This window comes from Ischnura elegans, chromosome 3 (assembly GCF_921293095.1).
Source record: "Ischnura elegans chromosome 3, ioIscEleg1.1, whole genome shotgun sequence".
In the NCBI taxonomy this organism is placed as follows: Eukaryota; Metazoa; Arthropoda; class Insecta; order Odonata; family Coenagrionidae; genus Ischnura; species Ischnura elegans.
Window position 1 is genome coordinate 106,208,657 of NC_060248.1, and position 22,147 is coordinate 106,230,803.

A 22,147-nucleotide genomic window follows, 5' to 3' on the forward strand; every position below is an offset into this window, starting at 1 on the left:
GCCTATTGTTCATTAAGTAAACATGTTTTTTTAACCCACCCCTTTCCGTAAGGAGGAAGATGACGTCCCGAGGCGGCGCTAAGGCCGTTGGCACCGTGGGGCTGAAGTGGGGAAGTTTGAGGAGTTTGTCGGCCGAGGTGATTTCACTGAAAAGGAGGTGTGCGATGAGGGAGGGAGGGGGATGATGGGAGGGGAAGCAGGAGTAGGAAGCGATGGGATTGTATATCTTCCCGGGTGGCTCCGGCTGTTCCCTGCAGACCCGCAGGAGCGGCAGACGTCTCGTTTGCGTGTGCGTGCGTGGATTCCGTGCGGGACACACTCGCCCCGGGTGCGCTCGGCGATAAAGACGACGGCAGAGCGAGGGCGTCGCGCAGTCGGTGGAGAGACGCCCACGCGCCAACGGATACGCCGACCTCCGCTCCTCCAAAGGGATTTACATATATCGCCTTCGAGGGTGAGTGAGTCTTCCGGTGCATCCCCACATCCGATCACGGGCCGGTTCCGGACCGGTACGAGTGTCACTTTGGCTCCTTGCACACACACCGATCTGCAAAAAGTGCCTCATAAACCTTCAATTGAGATTACGCCCTTCCTTATTCAGATTACTAGTGGAAGCACCACTTTATGCCATCTATAGATTTTGGACGTCCGGTAATATATCGGCCACACCCCTTTATCACTTATTACAGCTAAGATTGCTTTCCAGGGTGCGACTAAATTTTACTTCTAACTTAGAATGCAAGCAGCGAAATTTTATCTTCTGCTGGGGGACGTAATAAAGCTGCGATGGAAATGAACCCCTAATTTTTATTTCAGCGCAAAAACGTCTCCCGGATTTGAGCAGAGGCCTTTAACATCAGTAGCCGAACGCTCAGCCCTTAGTCCTCGCTCGACGGAATTCAATTAGAAAAATGGTTACGATGAATATTAACGTTAAATGAACACCTCACTCTATTAGTAACTATTGGAACACCCCTTTATTACAGCTAAGATTGCTTTCCAGGGTGCGACTAAATTTTACTTTTAACTTAGAATGCAAGCAGCGAAATTTTATCTTCTGCTGGGGGACGTGATAAAGCTGCGATGGATATGAACCCCTAATTTTCATATTAGTTGCCATCTGCCCACCACGTTCCACCATTGGCTTATTCAAGATATTTGATCAGCGATTCGTACCCAGAGAGTGCAATTCAGTCTGAAAATTTGTCGTAAAATGTTGTCACTGACAAAGACCATGAAGTTATCTGCAAAAAGTGTCTAATAAACCTTCAATTGAGCCATGAGCAGATTACGCTCTTCCTTATTCATATTACCTTTTTCCAGGTCCCGATTTTGGTCCATGCATTCTCTCGAAGAAATTAGTTCGATAATTTAAAGATTTTCGTCAAATAATTGTGCGAAAGATGTAATCACCCGCATAATCATCACTGAGTCGGAATCCCTCTGAAGGGAAGCCCGGATTGGCTTCCTCTTCATAGGGTCGAAATAAAAGAAATTTGATCTTGATCCATATTCACAGAATTCAAGAATACTTTTCTTCTAAACGTAATGAAGTACAAACTTACTCTTTTCTGTCAAATTCAATTCGATAGACACCCATGTATTCGCATATTTATGGGTTTAAAAAAATTACCTCATGAACGTTTTGAAGTACCATTAGCTCTTAGCAAAAATGCCGTCATCTTCGGCATCTCAGCATCTTCGTTAAATATTGGCTCTCAGACGCGAATTATAGGTATTTGTTATGAATTCACAGAATAAAACTGAGGAATAGAATCAATTAAAAGGTTAATCAATCTAATATTCGAGCTTTCCTCTTCACATTTTGCTTACTGGTAAAATGTTTCCTCAGCTAACAACCATCATTCTCAGATGCCACTATCTCGAGAGGACGAAATATTTAACTTTGTGCAGAATGACACCGTGGAAAGACTGTAAATTGAATTCACGCACCAACCCCTCGGCTCAATAATTGCATCACCACCCGTATCCCCAGAAATAAATACGTTCTAAGTCACGACTTCTGATAGGAACCCACTGCCTACATGAATTTAGGCCGTCATCGGAACGCGATAACGTTTTTAAGTTTTCCCATTCAATTGCGACAATGAAATCCATCCAAATCTGTGTCATTTGCTAAGAATGAACTTTAATTCTGTTTCTCCCAAGCAACGTATATTACTCTTTAGTTTCGATGGACTCATCGATCTCTAAGTTAATATGATCGAAGGTTAAATATTATTATTATTATTATTATTGCATTCCTTACTAAAATACGAGGGCTAAGTTTGTAAAATATTTATACCTTCATCAGCGACTTAATTTAATTTTTAGTTCAGTTTCATATTTGAGGATGCAATTACATTATGAATTCTGACGGTTGGAGCAAAACTATATTCAGTCATTTCATAATGATATTTCTGTATTGAAATACCTCTTAATTATGGATTTTAATTACTTCAGCATCCTGTTTACTCACTTAATCCCGAATATTACGACATTTATTTGAATAATAACCATTTTCCTCAACATTACGAAGACAGAGAATGAACTGTTGCCGTTTAAGTTGTGTGAACGCTCTTTTTGAGTTTTGAACTCCATAGTCGCTCAATTTAAGTCAGTATAAGTTTTTGTGAAAAAGGCCCCATCAAAGAAGAATACGCCCTTGTCTTCGGCAAATGATCGCATTTTCTTCCTGAGGGAGTCTCTAAGGCGTAATGGGGACTGCTGTGTTGTCACAGGTGCTCACTACATTGACTTGGTGCGTGGGTTAGTGACATTACGCTCTGGTAGGAAAAAATACACCTCATGCGTACAAGTTTGAATGAATTGATCCGCATGAGTGGAAATCAAATTCCGCCCGGATCTCAAAAAGCAACACGTAGCTTTTACAAAAATTACACAAATTTTAATGAAATATCAGTTTCCCGAATTTAAAATAAGATTCTCTATCAAGAAAAGTAGAGCCAAGTACCGATTTTTTCCGGACAGGAAACAACTTCAATTCAAAAGAAATTATAGATAGCACTATCAAGATAAAGGCGCGAAGTTGACAGATAATTAATTTGAAAAATATCAGGTCGTTGTCTTATTCACACATATTTCATCTACCGGTTGGCCTACCTACTCTTAGTGATAGAGACACCGTAGTATTTCATGTGGAAAAAAGTGAAGAGGAGCTATAATAATAGCTGATTAAAACGCGGTCATGTGTCCCTTAAAAATATGAGATTTAATTTTAATTCATAGTAAAAATATAAACCGAGTACCTACGAGGCGGTAAAGCAGAGAAATACCATAATAAAATACAGCGTCGATAACATTTAGAAAAAAAACCATTTCTAAACATTTTCATTCCATTTAAAATAATTCCTATATTACTCCACTCTGTACATGATTTCTATGGATTTCACATTGGTAAAAATTAAATTTCTCACAAGCATTAGAATTAGTGATCGGATGCTGAATAGATGCGAATTCGAAGATGCTGTAACAGATTTAGTGCACACAGTTAAGACGTATGAAGAAATATTTCCAAAATCAAATCATTCACATTTTTAATTCTACTACTCTAAATAATTGTAATTCATGAGAATGTCATTATTTTCACGCGTTACTCCGTGAGCAAATATAAAGCACATTTTATCTACAGGCTCACCCTTTCCACCGACGTTGCCACTTGATCACTGTATTGTTCGGAAAGACTGAATACGCTTGACAAATACTGTTCCTCATTAATGACTTTTTCTGTCGCTCGGCGAGAAACCAAACATATGATTTTTTCATTTCACGACCCAAGACTCCATCTTTCAATTTTTTACACACATTCCCGCCAGCACACTATTCTAATTTCTTTATCACTCTTATAACACCTTTCTGATAAATTAGGACGCGAGAAAAACAGCGGAGGTGGCTCGCGTTAAAGTTGAACTAGAAAGTCTTCCAGTTCTAGTAGCCCAGAATTCTATCGATAGCATAATAAAATCCAAATTAAAAGCCTTTGGGATAGTGTGTCCCCAGGGACTTCGTGGTGCCAATGTAAAGTTTTGATCACAACAGATAAAGCGACAAAGTAAAAGACAACCATCCTGTTGCTCCTCTGGAATAGTGTCGAGTTGCAGGTTATGTGCTTAAAATATTAAGATACTAATGTCTTGTGTTTAATGATGATGCCATGTGTAGTTGAGTAAAAAGATTGAAAACTTCAGATGGATTGGTGAATACAACGGGAAAATGGGTCCAACCACAATAAATCTCACCCTACAGCCTGAATATAAAGAAACTATGCTGACAAAATGCGTTTGGAACTCTAGCAGCTTGCGATACTCTTGGGCATGAATTGACTAGATATCCGGAATAGGAGTCAAAAAAGGTACTATTGCTCATGATGACTAAGGAAGGAGTGTTTTATAGCTGCGGGTGCACGATTGCAATAGTGCCATTGTCTTTCCTCACGACTCAACACCATTCGATGCCGCGAACATGCCTCCCAAGCTACTTGTCGTTGGAAATTGCGACAAAAAATCGAAGCGGATGGATGCCACTGCTTGAAATGATGCTCCCGGCAGTCTTACGCGGAAAGTTATTTTAGTCGACTCCCTCGTAGAGAAGGACCGAGAGGCTGAGAGCCTGCAGAGAAATGCACGTACGCAAAGCAGATGCTAAACGATGATAGGGATTCATTTTCAATCACTACATAATATAATGAAATCTATAAGACCACACAATGAGTAAGAAAGGCTTAATTGACTGTTTCGGAAAGGAAATATGAGTAAATCGGACGCAATATAATTGGATTATTGCAATGTATTCAAGAAGGCGTTTCATGGTCAGTCTAGAGAACTTTTGCCTCTATTGATGAGAATGCGGATGATAAAAAAAATTAAGGTTCCAAATTCACATTAATTTTGACCATTTTGTGAGGAGAAATACAAGCTCCTTTTTAGTTCCAGCATATTTTTTATCGTTTCCCCATAAAACACTGAAACGGATACACATCATCAAGTCCGAATGTCAAAGCTGGCCAGCGGCTAAAAGCGGTGAATTGGACCACAATGCACTCAATATTCGTTTTATACTTTAATGAAGTCCAATAATGTTCCATATGCAATCATGCACGACATTTATGCTACGTAAAAAACGCGACTTCACCTTAACTCGAGGAAGGATCTTCCGATTTTGCGGAGACCGCTAACATCAACTATACCGGCTGCATTTTTTCTCTAAAGTACCATACCCAACAACTTCGAGCGAACCAAATTCGGGTATTTTTGTGGAAAGATAATGCTCTCGGAATAAAAATCAATAGAGTCAGAGGATCTGGGTAACTTACCGAATGTTCTCGTGATGCACACAAGAGTTGGAAATCGGTGGTTTGAGACTCTCGCCTAATAGCGGGAAAGTTAAAGGCGGATGGCGCTTTGGCAACGAGTTTTTAATGAATCATCCAACGAGAATATACCTTTACGAAATTACCTATCCATCAAAATAAAGACAGGAGATAACTTTGAAAAGGATTGGGCCCTTTTGTTGGAACCAAAGTTATGAAAGGAAAATTCATCGAAAATTTATACCAGCTATATTACCAATCTACCTGTATCGTGGAAAACGTTCTACAGCATATGGGTATTCATTCCACTAATCTTTATTGCCTCAGAAGTGGATATGATCTCCGATGATTATTACCTTCCCTTAAATATTTTTCCTCCAATAAGAGCTCATTACCAGTACACAATATTTCGAGCTCATAATTGATTTGACAATTCACGTGAAACCAAATAAACGTAAGTGAGGAATAAAGAGGTTTCGGGAAAAATAATGTAATTCGCGGGCTGCAAGAATTGGCTATTGCCACTGGCACTCTGAACAGAACTACTGAGTCTATATTTATCAGTCATGATAAACATTGAAAAATATTTTATTCCCTGGGTTTCGTGCACTTAGTGATCGCGATATTCATATGCATATACGCTGACTAAGCAAGCTAAGCACTCGACGAGAAAACATTAATAGATAACACGGCAAATCGAATAGGGCATCCGCTTCATAATACAAAGGTCACGAGTTTAACTGCCTCTTTGAGCATGGGATTTTAACCCTGAGGAAGAATTTCCTTATAGCATAATATTTCACTTTAATCGATGCCTCTTCAACGAAATTATTGGGCCTTTCAAACACATGAGAGACAAAAATGATAAGCAAGTAGCCACTAAAATATCTATCTTTATGAAAATATATTATCGATCAACTTGGAGACCAAGGGGAAATTTTTTCTCACTGTTATCAATTTTTTTTTGTAAATTAGATGCTGGAGAAATCATGATTTCTCCAGCGATACCGATGCGGTAAAATACCTTCGGTTTCATAGGCACTGATAAACTACTCGGCTATTTATAGAAGGAATCGACGACGAATTATAGCAATAATATGTTGCAAACACAGCAGATTTTGTTGTTGGCGGTCTGTTTCGTCTCTGACATGCTTTACGATCACCAAATGGTAGAAAAGTGGGCATTTTAGAGCTGGGATTTTCGGTTCATTTTGACGATTTGGTTTACATGATTTGATTCATGATAATGTCTCACTTCTTCAAATCGTTCATAAAGAACGACATGATAGAAATTCACGATACTTTAGATTGATACGATATCACGGCGCATGAGTACTGGATCCAAGTGATTTTTATTCCATCATTTAATAAACGTTCAAGGAAATTAGTACCTTTTATTTTTATCAAAGTCTAATATGTATCGAAATAATCTTAATTCAAAATCAGTTCACGGCGATAAAAATTCCTTTTGGCAATCAACCTGAATTTCCAAAATTTAATACCTTTTTAAAAGATGGTGAAGAAAGATAAAAATCTTGTCCACCTTGTAAGTTCCTGTTAACAGTATTCAGAAAATCCAAATCTGCTTCAATCTGCTGAATCCGCTTAATATAAATCGACCATTTAGAACGAGTTAACTTCAAGGAATTCGGCTATCAGCTTTCATCTTTCGATTGTCTGGCAACGCAACCAACCATAACCAACTCAAAAGGAATCGGATTCGTCGTTCACTTCGAACGATTTCATCAGAGAAACACGATTCAATTCATTCTGTTCGTTCCAACGAATCTTGCATTTTGAGCGATCATGAACGATACAGCTTTAGTATATGCATATTGACGCTTCGAAGATAAATGAACGAGCGGTCAGTGAATCAAATCGAATCGCGCCGGGCATCTTTTCTATAGGGTGGTTTCAATGACTAATGCGGACTGCCACAAGTATCGAGTAATGCACCGTCCTTCCACGCCAATCTACGACGCGAATGAACGAAATTGGATCAATTGCAATCAACGTCTTGAATTTGGCGTTCTACATCCATCAATAACGATTTAAGGTCAATATGCCATACCTCCCTGTCGAAATTCTCGCCAATTAAAAGGCAGGGGCAGGTTATAGTCGTCGTTCTTGGATGATGTTAACTTTGGGAGCAGAGCTGAGTATCTCTAGGTTTCTTAGCTCAAACTAAGGTTCGGGGCCTCCGGATGGTGTCATATTATCGGAAATATCACAAAGGTTAACAGGGGTGTCTCTCGGCGCGCACCAATATAGCCCTTGCTAAAATCCGGCTCTGCAGGGGGGCTATGCCATACACCTCAACGGGGGAATTACCTTTGTAAAACTAAAAGACATGAAATTTATGCCCGAATAGTATATGCTTTACATGTTTAACAGTCATTAATAAATAAAGGTATACTAAAACTTGCTGAGGAGAAGCATGATTACAATTTTTTTCCATTTGTTGAGGAATAAATCATGATTCACCACTGAACACAAGGTTCTAGCAAGCGAATGAAATTGAAGGTGTGAGGTGAGATGCTGTGGAACAAGGTATGTTTGAGAATCCGAAGATTACGCAAGAATACGTCGAAACTAGTTGTACGTGAAAACATTAAAGTGGAAATATACTACATACTTTACGTATTTCATTCTAATAAGCGACTCATGCATCGGTTTGTATAACTCACAGAGACTTGTCAGTTTCGGCAAGTCTATTTTATGTCAACTTGCGACACCCTAGCGACTTTTTTCAACATGATACGATGAATGATATTTCAATTACTCCAACCAATAAGTTATTACGTCAAAGTTATATTCAAATACTTTCCAGACAGTGTATGACACTAAATCCACAGGCAGGGCCGGCCCTAGCAGGTGCGGGGCTAGGGGCCAACCTTCAGTGCGGGGCCCTTCACTTAAAATATTAAACTCTACACCCCATCTACAAACTCGAGCATTTTGAATCCCTACCACTCTCTGACTAAGTATGTGTTCCCCTCCCAAATTCAGACTTGGTAATAACGCCGTTATGATACCATCAAGCAGTTGAGTTCAAAATAGTATAATACAAATAAAATGTATAATTATATTTATTCATAAAATTATAACGTAAAATAAACATAAAAAGCGCGCTTTTTCAATAGCGTTTTCAAAACTATCGTATATTTCAATTTTTTTTCACGAACGCGGGCCCCGGGGCGGGTGCCCCGGTCGCCCCGCCCTAAGGCCGGCCCTGTCCACAGGTTTGAGGCAAATGATGATTTTTATTTCTTTCGAAACTTTCGCTGTTCCATAATTTTACAGTAAACATTCAAATATTCACACAGCATTTCTCGAGGGCTAATAATACAGACTTCGATTCCTCATACTTGATATATGCGCGCATATAACGATACATTACATCTCAAAAATAAATGTTATAGGAATGTTTGGGGAAGAAGATGACTCGCTTAGGAGGGTGATTCTTAATTCTCAGTGACTGCACTCTTCCGACAATAGTGATGTGCAAGAGAAAATTTTCCTGCGCTTTCTTTTGTCGGTCAGCGCCAGCTTGTCTTTCAAATAAAATAGTAGACGCGAGAAGAATGCGAGAGCATTGAAACGTGGCTGGCACTTCTCAAGCGGGCAGGATTACTGAAGGGGGTCGAAAAGTCTGAGGGAAACTTCAGGAGGAAGAAACAGAGCTGCTAATCACTACAGGACGCAATTCGATACGACATAATAAAAGAGGATACATAAGTAAGAGACGCAACGCTGTCATTAAAAATGAAAAAGTAACGTCAAATATGCGAAGAGGAATAGCCGACAATAAGGATACTTTATGATGTTCTGTAAATACCAGTTTATCTCTAAGGGAAGTGAAAATATGAGTCATAGAATAGCTTGAAAAACCTGTCTAATTCCATCAGATTTTTAACTTTGATCTAGCATTTGTGGTCTTCATAGATTTTTAAATTATCAGATAACAAATAATTAATGACATAAAAGAGGCTATACTTGAGGCCTAATCCCAAGGTTACCATAAATAAAGTCCCCAAATAAAAATAGATAGTGAGCAGTTGATTTTTTTAATTCGTTAAAATAAATACTCTGGGATTTATTATGCAAAGATGAAAAGTATTGCATTAAAATTTTCAACGAAAAGAATTTTGAAGAAAAAATTTGAGCCAAGAAAGTTGGAAATGTGAGTTCAAAATATAAAAATCTGAAATTTTTCTATTTTATCTCCTCAATTCGCGGCGCGACTTCTTCATGCAAGAAATATAGCACATATTTGCTGGAACTAACTGCTCGGAGAAGTGCGTCAAATGAAAATTACCCCATTAATATTCGTGCATCAAGATACAACAACAAGCTGCTCGTTACAGTCTCAAATCCTCGATTCCTTTTACTTCGAGGGACTCAAGAATACAATGAATGGCGATTTACAAAACATGAAATATGCTATAGGTATTCTATCTAAAACGAGCAATGCAATCAAGGATATTCTCGCGAGTAGATGCCCATAATTAGTGGACATGTAACATTATGACATAAATGAATAATAATGTCCACAGAATTTTATTATTAACAGATAATGGTTTCGATAACTTATGCCAATAACTTCAATAATTACACAAGTTGTCGAGATCTAATATGTTAACAATAAAATTCTGTGGACCATGCGAAGTTTTGTCTCTCATTATTAAAAGCTGATTCACAATTGATCCTGTCTCCTGTAATTTCTTAGAAAATTGCCTAAATATCTTTCATTGAATTGTTCGAATCTACTGTGAAACTGAGAAAACATTTTTAGGGAGGAGTAATCGAGAAAATCATTTTGTTTCGCCAGCAGATTAATCATTATTTCTATTTTCTATAGTTTTATCTAAAGTTCCCCGGCAACTTAAGTTTGGAAATAGAATTTTCAATTTTTTTCGATCAGTCTCCATGACTTTCAACCCAACTTTGGAATGACTGCCGCAGATTGATAAAAAAAGTCGAAACAAACACATCATCCAGTCTCATGTAATACCATATCCGATTTACTGTTTGAATTTGAGTTTGCTGGATAAACTTTACCCGTCCAACCAATAGAATGTAACATCGCCAGAATATCGATCTTTATACTCTGGTACTGTAACTCCAGCCTCGCGGCGCAGAGATTGGTTTTTTACTGAAGAAATTGAAACCTTTATTGTATTATGTATCATCCATATAGATAAATGGTCAAATTATTGCGAAAATTTTCAATCTTTAAATTAATTCTTCGACACATATGTATCAATATGGGTTTCTATGATAGATCATCGCCCTTATAAGTTTGAGTGGGTCCTTTGGGCCCGGACCATGAGGGTTTTTAAAAGTTTGTTCATCCTCGATACTAAGGTGGGATCTTGTGTACGCAACCGCTAACATTAACCACCTGGAAAAAATGCATTAGAAATTTTAGTGACCTTATATAGGCCAAGCGAATTCCACCCCATCGCTTGAGAATTCTAAAAATATACTGCTTTCACTGACGACATGGTTCACGTATACCTATGAAAGCATCATCAAAATGTGTTCAGAACGATCGACGGAAACTACAGAGTAATTAATAATAGATTTTTAAAGAATTTGGCGCCCGAAGGAAGGTAAACTAATTATTTTTTAATTCTCTCTCTTTTAACCCAATCATCTATAGAGTGAGTGAAGAGTTCTCTAGCTCGCCACCGGGCCAGGAACTGCATGACTGCAGGCGTTTCGATTTCGCAGTAATGCAGTTCCTGACCCGGTTGCGATGCCGAGAACTCTTCACACAGTCCGTTCGCCGGAATATCACTAAATCATTATTTATCCAAACAGAGTTTTGACTCCGTAAAATTATTATTCAAATTAAATCACTCAAAAGAAAATAAGTTCAAAGAAGCCGAATGTACGCAATGGAATAACACAGAAATTGGCCACAGAGGGATGTATTTTTTCCCATTGTTTTCAAAAGTATCAAACACTGCAATAAAGATAAGCAACTATAATTCGACGTCGTGGTCAAAAGAGGATAAAAATAGCAGCAGATAGCATGGGCATACCCAGCGAGGCGCAGGCGAGACAGCTGCCCCCCCCCCCCCCTAAAAGCAAAAATCGCAAATGCCTTTTAGGAAAATAATATTTTTTCAAGCAAATAATGTTAAAAACTAATAAAAAGCTGTAACGGTTTCCTTAAGATGTTGATTTCATTCACCTTTGCCATGCTTAAATCTTGCCTACAACTTGAACAACCATGGCTTGCCCCCCCTTAGTTTTGATCCTGTGTACGCCCTTGACAGATAGAACTCCAAGGGAAAAAAAATGAAAAAAAAAATGAGAAATGAGAAAACGCAGTAGCTTAATGCAATCCGAAGAAAACGCGCTCGCCCACTCGTGCCAACTGTGGCCGGAAATTGAATGCTTCGAAATCTTCCCAGCCATCATCATCATCATCCCTCCGAGGTTGACCCCATTCCTCCTACTCCTCCGACGGCGCAGGTATTAAAATGAACCGCGGCGAAATGAAAAAAATAACAAACGTAGAATAAAAACATGAAGGAGGCAAGGCCGAGGAGGGGGGGGGGGATGAATGAGGAACTCGTTTCCTTCGTCCGCTGGGCCGGCGACAACTGGGGCATCATCCTCGTGCGCCTCGCGACCAATGCCGACGCCCACCCACCCGAATCCACCACACTGGATGATGGGGATGAATAAATGCCCGAAAAGATGCCTCCCTCCCGCTGGGAATTTCAACGCTACTGGCGAGTCCACAGGGTAGGATTTACGTAAAAGGTATACAATCTATAGCCAGGACTGGCTAAGGGTTGAGCAACCCGGGCGACTGCCCTGGGTGACGTAGCAAGGGGGGCGACCAAACTCCCAAACAGCAAAATACTTTGTTTTCCGATTTCATAAATTTAATATTTTGTATGCAACTTTCTTGTGCGTATTTATTTTCAGAAACTTTAGAAGCTTCGCAAAAACACACTCCGCATATATTGTAGTTGTACGAACGCCACAACGAATGTGCTGAGAGTATATATATTTTTGCGAAAACTCACTTATTTAAAGTTTTAAATAAAAAATTCCCGTTGGAGGTTCCCCGTTTAATTGAGGGGTATTCCATTCCAAACCCCCTCCTGAAGGGGGGCGACACTACGGCAGATTGCCTTGGTAAGTATTTTCCCTTGTGCTTAGAGAATATTTAGGGCCCCCATATTCTACAGGGCATTATATATATATTCTATTCATACGATATAGGACATATAGAAAAATACGATATAGAAAAATTAAGAGAGATGTTTTGCCGAACGGATAGATATGGGAATTCGTTTTTCCCCCGAACCATAAAGGGCTTTAATAAATGCTAGTCCCAACTTCGTTAGAGCACTTCATTTTTTTATGCGTAGACGGCTGGTGTCCTAACACCCCCTGCCACACGCCTTTTGGGCGACTTGCGGGGTATTATGTAGATGTAGATTCTCACGGCCCCAAAAACATTGTCCGAATGAGCACTAGAAATTGAGCCTCAAGGACGAATACACGCGGAGAAAGTTTTTGAGAAAACGGTATTAGGTTAGCCTCTCTAAATGAGCTTACCCTGAAATGTACTTCCCCTCCAAATGAAGCCGCAAAAATAATTTCTCGCAGTATTCCGAAACCATGAACAGAAAGGCCCGAACCACTGGTAACGACCTTAACTCGTAGGGCGTGGGGTGGGGTTGAAGGTGTCAAACGGAAATTTCTGGGTTGCACAGCCAATAGGGAAAGCAATCAAATTTGACTCCTCTCACCCCCTAATTGTACTTCCCCAATAAATGAACTCCCAAATCATTTTTTCGGCCTCTTAGTCTCGGTAGAGCCTGCCTATACGTCTGCTTATCGTAAATTCAGCAATCCATGCACCAATTAAGAGGCCTGCAAGGGGTGGGACACGTGGGCGTTTCCCGCAAAGGCGGATTGAGGGTTGGGGAGGGATCGGCCACCCCGTAATATCTGGAAAAGTTTAAAAGATGGTAATGTTTTAGGTACTTCCCCAATGAAAGTATTTTATTTCATCAGCTTCACGGAAATTGTTCGGCAATCATTAATGACTGTCGACAAGCCACTAGTCTACATGCAGGGTGGAGAAAAATTCTGTCACGAAATTTTAATCCTGTGTAGCTGATACCAGTAGGAACCAAAATCATTTGAGATGTTTAGGTCGAAACCTCGCCATTTTTAAACTAGAAAAACTTTGAGCCAAGCGCTCCGATTGGCCGCCAGTTTGCCGTTTCCGGTTGCGTTAGTTGCATTGCGATCTCCAGCAGGCAAAGCATTCTAAGTCATGATATGCCGGCAACAGGGAAAACTCACGGCGAATAGGAGCGCTTGACTCTAGATTTCTGTAGTTTAAAAATGTTGTGCTTTCGACCTAAACATCTTCAGTAATTTTGGTTCCTACTGGTATCAGATATCCAGGGTTAAAATTTTGAGACACAGTTTTTCTCCACCTTGTATTATACCAGACTTCTGACGCATTGCCTCTAAGACATATTACATACCACCAAGGCGCCAAGAAAAGTAATGAACCGCGAGGCAATGGCCATAATCCGTCCCTGGTTTTCCGAACGCCTCTTGGTCCATGCACGCGTTTACACCCGTCCGCGACTGATCGCCCCCATCATCAGTGTTCCTGCCTGGCGATCGGCTTGTACAAAAACATTTTTAAGGAAGGTAAGCCTCCCGAAAGATGCTGGCTTATCTCAAGGAAAAGAAGCGCGCGGCCACCTGAAAAGCGGTTCGAACTCCAACGTCTTTTGAACCTCGCTTCCAGCAAGAGGGGAAAGAAAAGGAACTTGGTCTCTCTCTTACACGTTTTTACCCGAGCGGTTTACGAACGTATTTCGGGTACATTTAGGAGACTCTAGAACCAGCAGTTTAGGGGTTGGGGCAGCCCCTGTAATTTCTGGAAAAAATGTAAAAGATGGCAAACTTAAAGGTGGCTTTCGAATCAGTTTTAAATTCTCTAGGTTAACGGACAGCGTTTGAAAGGAATTCATGAATACCAAAATCAGGGGCGGATTTAAGAGGAGGGTTCACGGAGGTCATGACCTTCCTAAATTTTATAAAAAAATTAAATTTCAACTAGTTTAATAGTTTCTGTATCCTTGTAACGGAGTAAAGGGCGTGCATATGCATATGTAAGGCTACAAGTCCCAAACGTGAGAGAAGCATCATTTATATGAGAGCGTAGGTAGCACTCTCTATTGTAAAAGTGCCCCTCTCTCCCAGGGATGATTCCATACTCCCCGGACCCAGCTTTCCCAATGCGATGGTGAATCTGCCCCTGACCAAAATGCCACTAGTCTACGTACAAAAATCAGACTTCAGAAGCATATCGCTGAGAGGTATTGCATACAGTGGCGTAGCCAAGGGGGGGCACTTGCCCCCCTAACTAATTAATTTTAGCAGAAAAGTATTAACCTATGAAACAAATTTATTTTACCCCATGAAATATGTTGTAGCAAAACAGCTTCTCGATGACCCATCAATTGTGTAAATTTTAAGTGCCAAAATAACATAAAATTTGATTTCTCAAGATAAATTATGTTGTTATAAAATTAAACAATAAATGTTCACATTATTCCCACAGGAAGGTTCCACCTCCATAACCTATAGGGTCGTGCCCCCCATCACATTGTCCTGGTTACGTTCTTGATTGCAAAAATAAAAAAGTTCTCCCCCCCACAAAACAATGACCCAAGTCCATGCATGATTATGAATAGCTTTCTTTCATTTTTCAGCATCAGCCGGTGCAGCGTGGAGTAAAGTTACCACCGAATTTTAACTCCTTTCTGCAATGGCAACAACAGGGGGGTTGGCGCTGGGCCACGCGGCCCAGATGGGATTCGGGGGCTCGGCAACGTTATGCCCGTGCGCCACGTCTGAACCGCCGTCGCTGCCTGCCACGTGTGGTGCCTCCACCTATATAATCTTCATGAGCATCGTCGAGGGCGTGCTCAAGACTCAGTGCGAGCTAGTGGACCCGCTGCAGTGCATGCAGGACGACGTCAAGGGCGAGGAGGAGGAGCAGCCGTTCGTGTACGACTTCATAGTGGTGGGGGCGGGGTCTGCTGGCTCGGTGGTCGCCTCGAGACTGAGTGAGTTGCGCAGGTGGAAGGTGCTACTGTTGGAGGCAGGGGGGCCAGAGCCAACAGCGGCACAGCCCCCAGCCATGTACTTCAACTACCACGGGTCAGGGATCGACTGGGACTTCGAGACGGAGCCGCAGGAGATGGCATGCCTCGCAATGCCTGGGAGGCGATGCCGTTGGCCCAGAGGAAAGGTGAGAAGGGGAAAATCTTAATCTGGAGTGCCCATCCCCACCCTATGAACTTGTCCCTTCTCCCAGGCTCCAAAACTATGAGTAAGCACTAGAGAGTATCCAGGATAGGGACAAAGGGGCTTAAGAGGGGGTTATGGGGGTAGAACATCACAATGGGATAAATGTAAGCAATTTTATCTCTAGAAATCACATTTTATGCTATTTTTGCCAATAAATTACGAAATTGATGGGCCATCAGGAAGCTGTTGTGCTAAAACATATTGGTGGAATAGGATAAATTTGTTTTATAGGTTAATATTTTTCTGCAAAAATTAATTGGTTTGGGGCTATGGGGCTCTCATCTCCTGTAAACATTCAACAAATGAACAAAATTTATCATTTTATCTAGTGTAAATTGGATACCCAAGGATGGGAGCCATAGCCCCTCTCTGGATCCACCACTGATTTAGTGAGTATTGCTTAGTGTCAACTTCACTAGGCAATCAAAGAACCTACGAAATCCACAAAAATAAAAACTTTAATGAAGACCAATGGTGGATTAAGGGAAGACGCAGGGGAGGTGGTCGTCACCCCCTAAATATATAGAATATATAAAAGACTTATAACTTTCATAGGTGGCTTGCCTATGAAAGTTATTATTTCACCATCTTAACAAACAATTTTTTTTAAACCATTGACGAATATCTTATAGCCTCTTGCCTATACAAATGAGATTTCTGATGCATTATCTCTGAGAGGTATTCTATGCCACTAAGGGTTAGAGGAAATTAATTAACCAAACCCCTTCCCCAAAATGAGGTCCTTAATTGGCACCTGATTGTGACCTGGGTTTAACCTTGGCATGCACTAAGCTTCTGAGATAGAAATGAAATGTTATCTTCACAGGGAAAAAAACTTATTCCACAAATCATGTTGATTCAGCAGGAATAATATATCTATGACTAATCGGTTACTTTTAATTTTAATATTTAATTCAGAGATTCAGAATTAAATATTACAATGTGACCCCAATGTTATGAAAAACAAATTTAAATGCAGCAAAATAAATATCCCAACTATGTAGTATGAGCGGCAAACACACTGAAAGTACATATGCAAAGAAAAAATATGAAAAATGAAACTCAAGATAAAGTCCAACTTTAAAAACTAAGTGGTAGGCTGAATACTATTGATATGGCTCATTAAAAAAAATATATTTATAAAAATTCCATTTGAAGCAGTAATTGGCAGCATTATGAATTCAATCCATTGACTTAGAACAAGAGCCAAGGATCCAATAGTAAAATATTTTGGTCCATATAATTGCTCTTCCAAAAAGTACCTCATATGTTCATTGACCCTTCTGTGTTTGCAGGTAATGGGCGGGACAAGTGTTCTCAATGGCATGATGTACGTCCGAGGATCACCAAGAGACTTTGACATAGGCTGGGCCCAGGATGCAGGACTCGGTCATGAATGGTCATTCCGAGGTGTCTTGCCTTTCTTCATGAAGTCTGAAGACAACCAGGACATGGCTGACATGGATGCAGGTTACCACAAACAGGGTGGCCTTCTGACAATACAGCGATTCCCACATCAGCCTCCCCTAGCAGACGTCCTCTTGGCTGCCGGCAGGGAGATGGGCATTCCGACCCTTTCCGACCTCAATGGACTGAGAGGTGACGTGACTGCTTCCAGATCTGCTGGTTCCACTGGAGAGGGCTTTGCAATTGCTCAGGCCACCATTCGCAACGGCTCCAGACTCAGCATGGCAAGGGCATTCCTCAGGCCTTCTCTGGACAGGGGATGGGGGAACTTGAAAATCCTTACCAGGGCCAGGGTCACGAAAGTGATAATGAGCGGTGGAGCAGCGAGAGGTGTGGAATACGTCTCAGAAAATGATCCCCAGAGACGTGTTCACAGAGTTTACGCCACAAAGGAGGTCATTCTGTCCGCTGGGGCAGTGCAAACCCCTCAAATCCTCATGTTGTCTGGCATAGGTCCTAGGGAACACCTCCAGGAAATGGGAATACCTCTGGTCAAAGATTTGCCAGGTGTAGGCTCTAACCTTCATAATCACGTATCTGCTCATGTGGCCTTTGAGCTTCCAGCAGATGATGCAATGGAGAGTGGAACAATCTTAGGACATGACACTCTGGAAGAATATATGCAAAAAAGGACTGGACCAATGTCTTCCACAGGCCTGTCACAGGTAAAACATTTTTCTTTAAACTTGAGAGCGAGGCTGACTTGATAACTTAATTTTGAAGAAATTAATAACGAAACTCATGTTCAGATATTGATGAAGCATTCATTGAATGAATTTCCCTCAAGTGTAATGGTAACAGTTTTACTTTCACCAACATTCTAATGAACCCCACTTTAATAATGCCTACAACTGATTTTTTCTAACATCATAAATATTTCATGCCATTTCTCACTTCTTTAACTTAACAGTACAGATGGAAAGATAAATATGAAGAATGATGAACAAAAAATATAAAAATATGACAGCCAACTAAAATCATAAGATTTTGAGCATGTATGAGTCTGATGACACATTGAATCATAGTGACTTCAAAAAAGAACTTCCTTTTTTAGGTGACTGGACTAATTAACTCTCGCTATGCTGATCCCCTGAATGGGCAGCCAGATCTGCAAATTTTCTTCACTGGCTACATGGCTAATTGCTCCACTTCAGGAGAAAGTAGAAATCGCATGGTCCCTGGACTGGAGGAGAGATTCAACCCACATTTAGGATCCCGAATGGGAAATAAAAGGAAGATATGGATAACACCAACAGTCCTTAGTGCTAAGAGCAGAGGAGAGATAAGGTTGAAGAGTGCAGATCCATTGGACAGCCCATTGATCAAGCCAAACTACCTAACCAACCCTCATGATGTAGCAGTTCTAGTGGATGGCATTAAGTGAGTACTTGAAAGAGCCTATGAAATGACATTTCTTTAATATGGACGAAGCCACCTTGTGGATGAATGACGTACCAACCAACGTAGTCAAATATTAAGAGCATAACTTGTTGTGATCTAAAGACACCTCCATTATATAGAGTCCTTCCTTAACATATGCTCGACACACAAAATTCAGTCATTTTGCTAAGATTAATTCATTCTAGATTGGGTAACCTATTACCTATGTAGTTACTGTATCTGCAAGAAATTGTGAGACAGCAATGACAGGGCATCTATTTTCTAATTAATCAATCAAATATTGAGACAGTGGGGTTTTTAAATGTCTTCTCATGAAATGGATGCCACCTCATGTATAAAAAATTATCATGTCTTTCCCTTTGCTCTCCCTGTAGAACCAAATTGCCATTTCAATTCTGCTGATGTTAACATTCAGACCTTGCCCTACTTATAAGAAGCTATCCATCTAACCACAATATATTTCTTAAACAATTATTGACTTGTTAAGGCACACCTATGTAATGTGTCTCTTGTGCTTTTACACCCTCCCCTCTATTAAAAGGGCCATTATTTCACTCCATTTCTAGAACATTTATCCATCCATATACATATACTCATTCATGATAAGGATTTATTAAAAAAAAAATTGATATGCAACTCCTTGAGTGGTTTCTAATTTCATGCATTTCAAATTTACAGCTGGACTCCACAAAGTCATTAAATTGCTGAATCATTAGCACATTCCCTGCCATGTCAGGACTCAATGCAGTTACTAGTATTATGCATGTGCCAAGCGATTTATCTAGCAGTATAATGAGACGCCATAGAGTGTCACCAAATAGCATTTGAAATCATGTGAGACATCGTATGGTGGTGAGTGGCAAGTAATGCATTTAGCAAGCTGCAAGGGAAAAATGGCATGGCCAAAGAATGAACAACATTTTTGTAATAGTACCCACGACAGAAGATAATTAAGGATTCTTGCATCAATAAATCTCTCCCAGAATATGGATGATGCATAATTTTGCCTGAAAAGTGTTTACCTATAAAACAATCAAAACACCACAGCTATTCATTATCTTAAGGCCTATTTACACAGTACAGTAACCTGTACGAGTTAATGTCTGAATGTATGAACGCGTGAATGAACACGAAAATGCACCATGTAATCACCTAACTTGTGCGAATGCATGAACAGAAAACAGAACCTGTTCTAATTGGTATCATGCATTCATACATGTTCACATAACAGACATTAACTCATACGGATTAATGTATTGTGTAAACAGGCCTTCACACTTAATTTTCAAACTAAAACCATGAATCACTTTTTGATTCTTCAGATTCGTCCTGAAGCTGGGGCAAACTGCACCTTTGCGAACAATTGGACTTAGGCCTGACCCCACCTTGGAACCTGGATGTGAGCAGTATGCACCAGGCCATACAGGAGACTACACAGATGACCTATTGGCCAGACCTGATGCCTACTGGGAGTGCTACTCTCGCATGAGGACAAATCCAGAAAATCACCAAGCTGGAACGTGTCAAATGGGAGCTACTGGAAGCAGCAGGTGGGACGAATCAGAGAAGACAGGAGCAGTGCTGGACACGAGAATGAGGGTCAGGGGTGTGAGGAGACTGCGGGTGGCAGATGCTTCTGCGATGCCCCTGGTTCCCTCATCAAACATAAACGCAGCAACCGTTATGCTGGGAGAGAAACTGGCATATTACGTGAAGAGGACTTGGGATGCGGGTTTCGACTTCAGGACACAGGAGGAGGCTAAGGAATTAAGACTCAACCGCCGAAGAACAATGGGTGAGAGAAGGAGAACGATGCAAGGAAGGTGAAAAAGTTATGAGCCAAGGGCTACGTCAAACTGCTGTGCAAGTTTTTGGTTTGACAGGAAAGAAAAAGTTCGTACTTTAATTTAATTACATTCAGCCTCATAGACAAAAGTGATTGAATAATGTAGGAGTGAAAGGTGATCCATCACTAGAGTGGAATGGGTTCTGACTGATGAGACTGAAATGAACCAACCACTGCCACAATCATCGATTCACATTTTGAAAATAATTTATTATGTAATAAGACATGATTTACAGGTATAAGCCAAAAATGCAAAATGAAAAAAGAGATGTTATTTTAAGCAAAAACTGTGAAATAAAAATATTTGATATTTACTTCAGCAAATGTGTTTTTTGACCAATAATTTGCGGGATATTTTTGAGTGTACGGAACAATAATCTTTATTTTTAAGTAAAAAAGAGTGGGAATATAATACATTCATGTCAAACATAATAAAAAAGATGCCACGAATCAAAAGATACGTAAATTGAAAGTTTAAGGAAAAGTAAAAATTAGAGAAATTGGTGACAACCATGCACAACTAAGAATACAAAGACATCCATTAATCTTGATTTGAACACCCGATTTTCCCAGCCCATCAATTCCCAGAAAAAACAATTTTTCTGAGGTGATATTTTATGAAGTACGTTTCACAAAATTTAAGTAGCTACAGTGATTACTTTCTATCTAATTATGGTATTTAAGAAACAACTTTTTACGGTTGGGTCTCTTTCTATATGAATCATACAATATTTCAATCAGAAGCAATGTGATAGATAGACCTAATCCAAAGAGTAAGGCAGAAAGAGCAGGTGCAATGTCAATTAGTCCAACCGTGGCGACAGTCTGATCCTCCAAACAAGGTAAAGTCTCAGGGATCCATGTTTTAGCCAATCTATCCAAAAGCCCACAGGAGCGAATCAAAAGTAGCCTGTGGAACAAGCAAATTTGAAAAAAACATTTTGAACAACATACAAAAATACAGCTACTACTACTCTTGGCTTCATTATACTGAAAATTCTGATGAACAATTTTACATAATTAAAATCATAATGATACATAATCATGGTCATTAAAGTCACTTCAGAATTAAGAGAAAGCTTAGCCAAGATTAAAAAAAAACTCAAGAAAACTATTATCGAAATTAGCCCTCTGTAACCAAAAGACATCAAGAGGGTAGAGGTAAAAATATCCTTTAATATTTTCAATCTTCATGACATTACAAAGAATGATAAAAAGTTTAGAGGAAGGAATCAAAGACTATGGAATGAAAGTTAATGTTTTGAAAATGAAAGTTATGAGAGTAACTGATGGTGGAAATGTGAATGTTATGATCAATGGAAAAAAGATAGAGAAAGTTAGAAGGTATAGATATTTAAGACTGAAGACTGGAGGAGTGAAAAAGAAATAAAGACAAGAATACCTATGGGAAAGGTAGCATTTAATAAGAAGAGAAAAGTATTATGTAGCAGCATGAACCTAGAGCTGAGGAAGAGAATGGTAAAATGCTATGTGTGGAGTGTTGTGTAATATGGATGCAAAATGTGGACCTTGGGAATAAGATATAATGATAGGATCAACGCTTTTGAGATGTGGGTGTGGAGAAGGCTAGAGAGAGTGAAGTGGGTGGATAAAATGAGGAATAATGAGGTGTTGGAAAGAATTTAAGTATACCGGGACAAGCCACGGTGATAACTTTACGGAAGTCACCCGCATTGCACAAATTGTGCAGGAAAGAGTTGGGGAGGAAA

At 39.9% G+C, this 22,147-nt stretch overlaps 2 protein-coding genes across 2 annotated transcripts in view; one reads left to right on the plus strand and one right to left on the minus strand.

The window, feature by feature from the left end:
* The first annotated feature begins 266 nt into the window (after positions 1 to 266).
* On the plus strand, positions 267 to 20,994 carry LOC124156317 (glucose dehydrogenase [FAD, quinone]-like). The gene is made up of 5 exons (XM_046530794.1): positions 267 to 454; positions 15,103 to 15,644; positions 16,999 to 17,835; positions 18,225 to 18,550; positions 19,894 to 20,994. The coding sequence occupies exons 2-5, from the start codon at positions 15,159 to 15,161 to the stop codon at positions 20,396 to 20,398; spliced, it is 2,154 nt and encodes a 717-aa protein (XP_046386750.1). The 5' UTR covers positions 267 to 454; positions 15,103 to 15,158; the 3' UTR covers positions 20,399 to 20,994.
* Positions 20,974 to 22,147, minus strand: part of LOC124156318 (Meckel syndrome type 1 protein-like) — a 31,534-nt gene continuing 30,360 nt past the window's right edge. Inside the window, exon 10 of the mRNA XM_046530795.1 lies at positions 20,974 to 21,327. Within this exon, the coding sequence (XP_046386751.1) occupies positions 21,084 to 21,327 (244 nt within the window). The 3' untranslated portion in view covers positions 20,974 to 21,083. The remainder of the gene's footprint in view (positions 21,328 to 22,147) is intronic.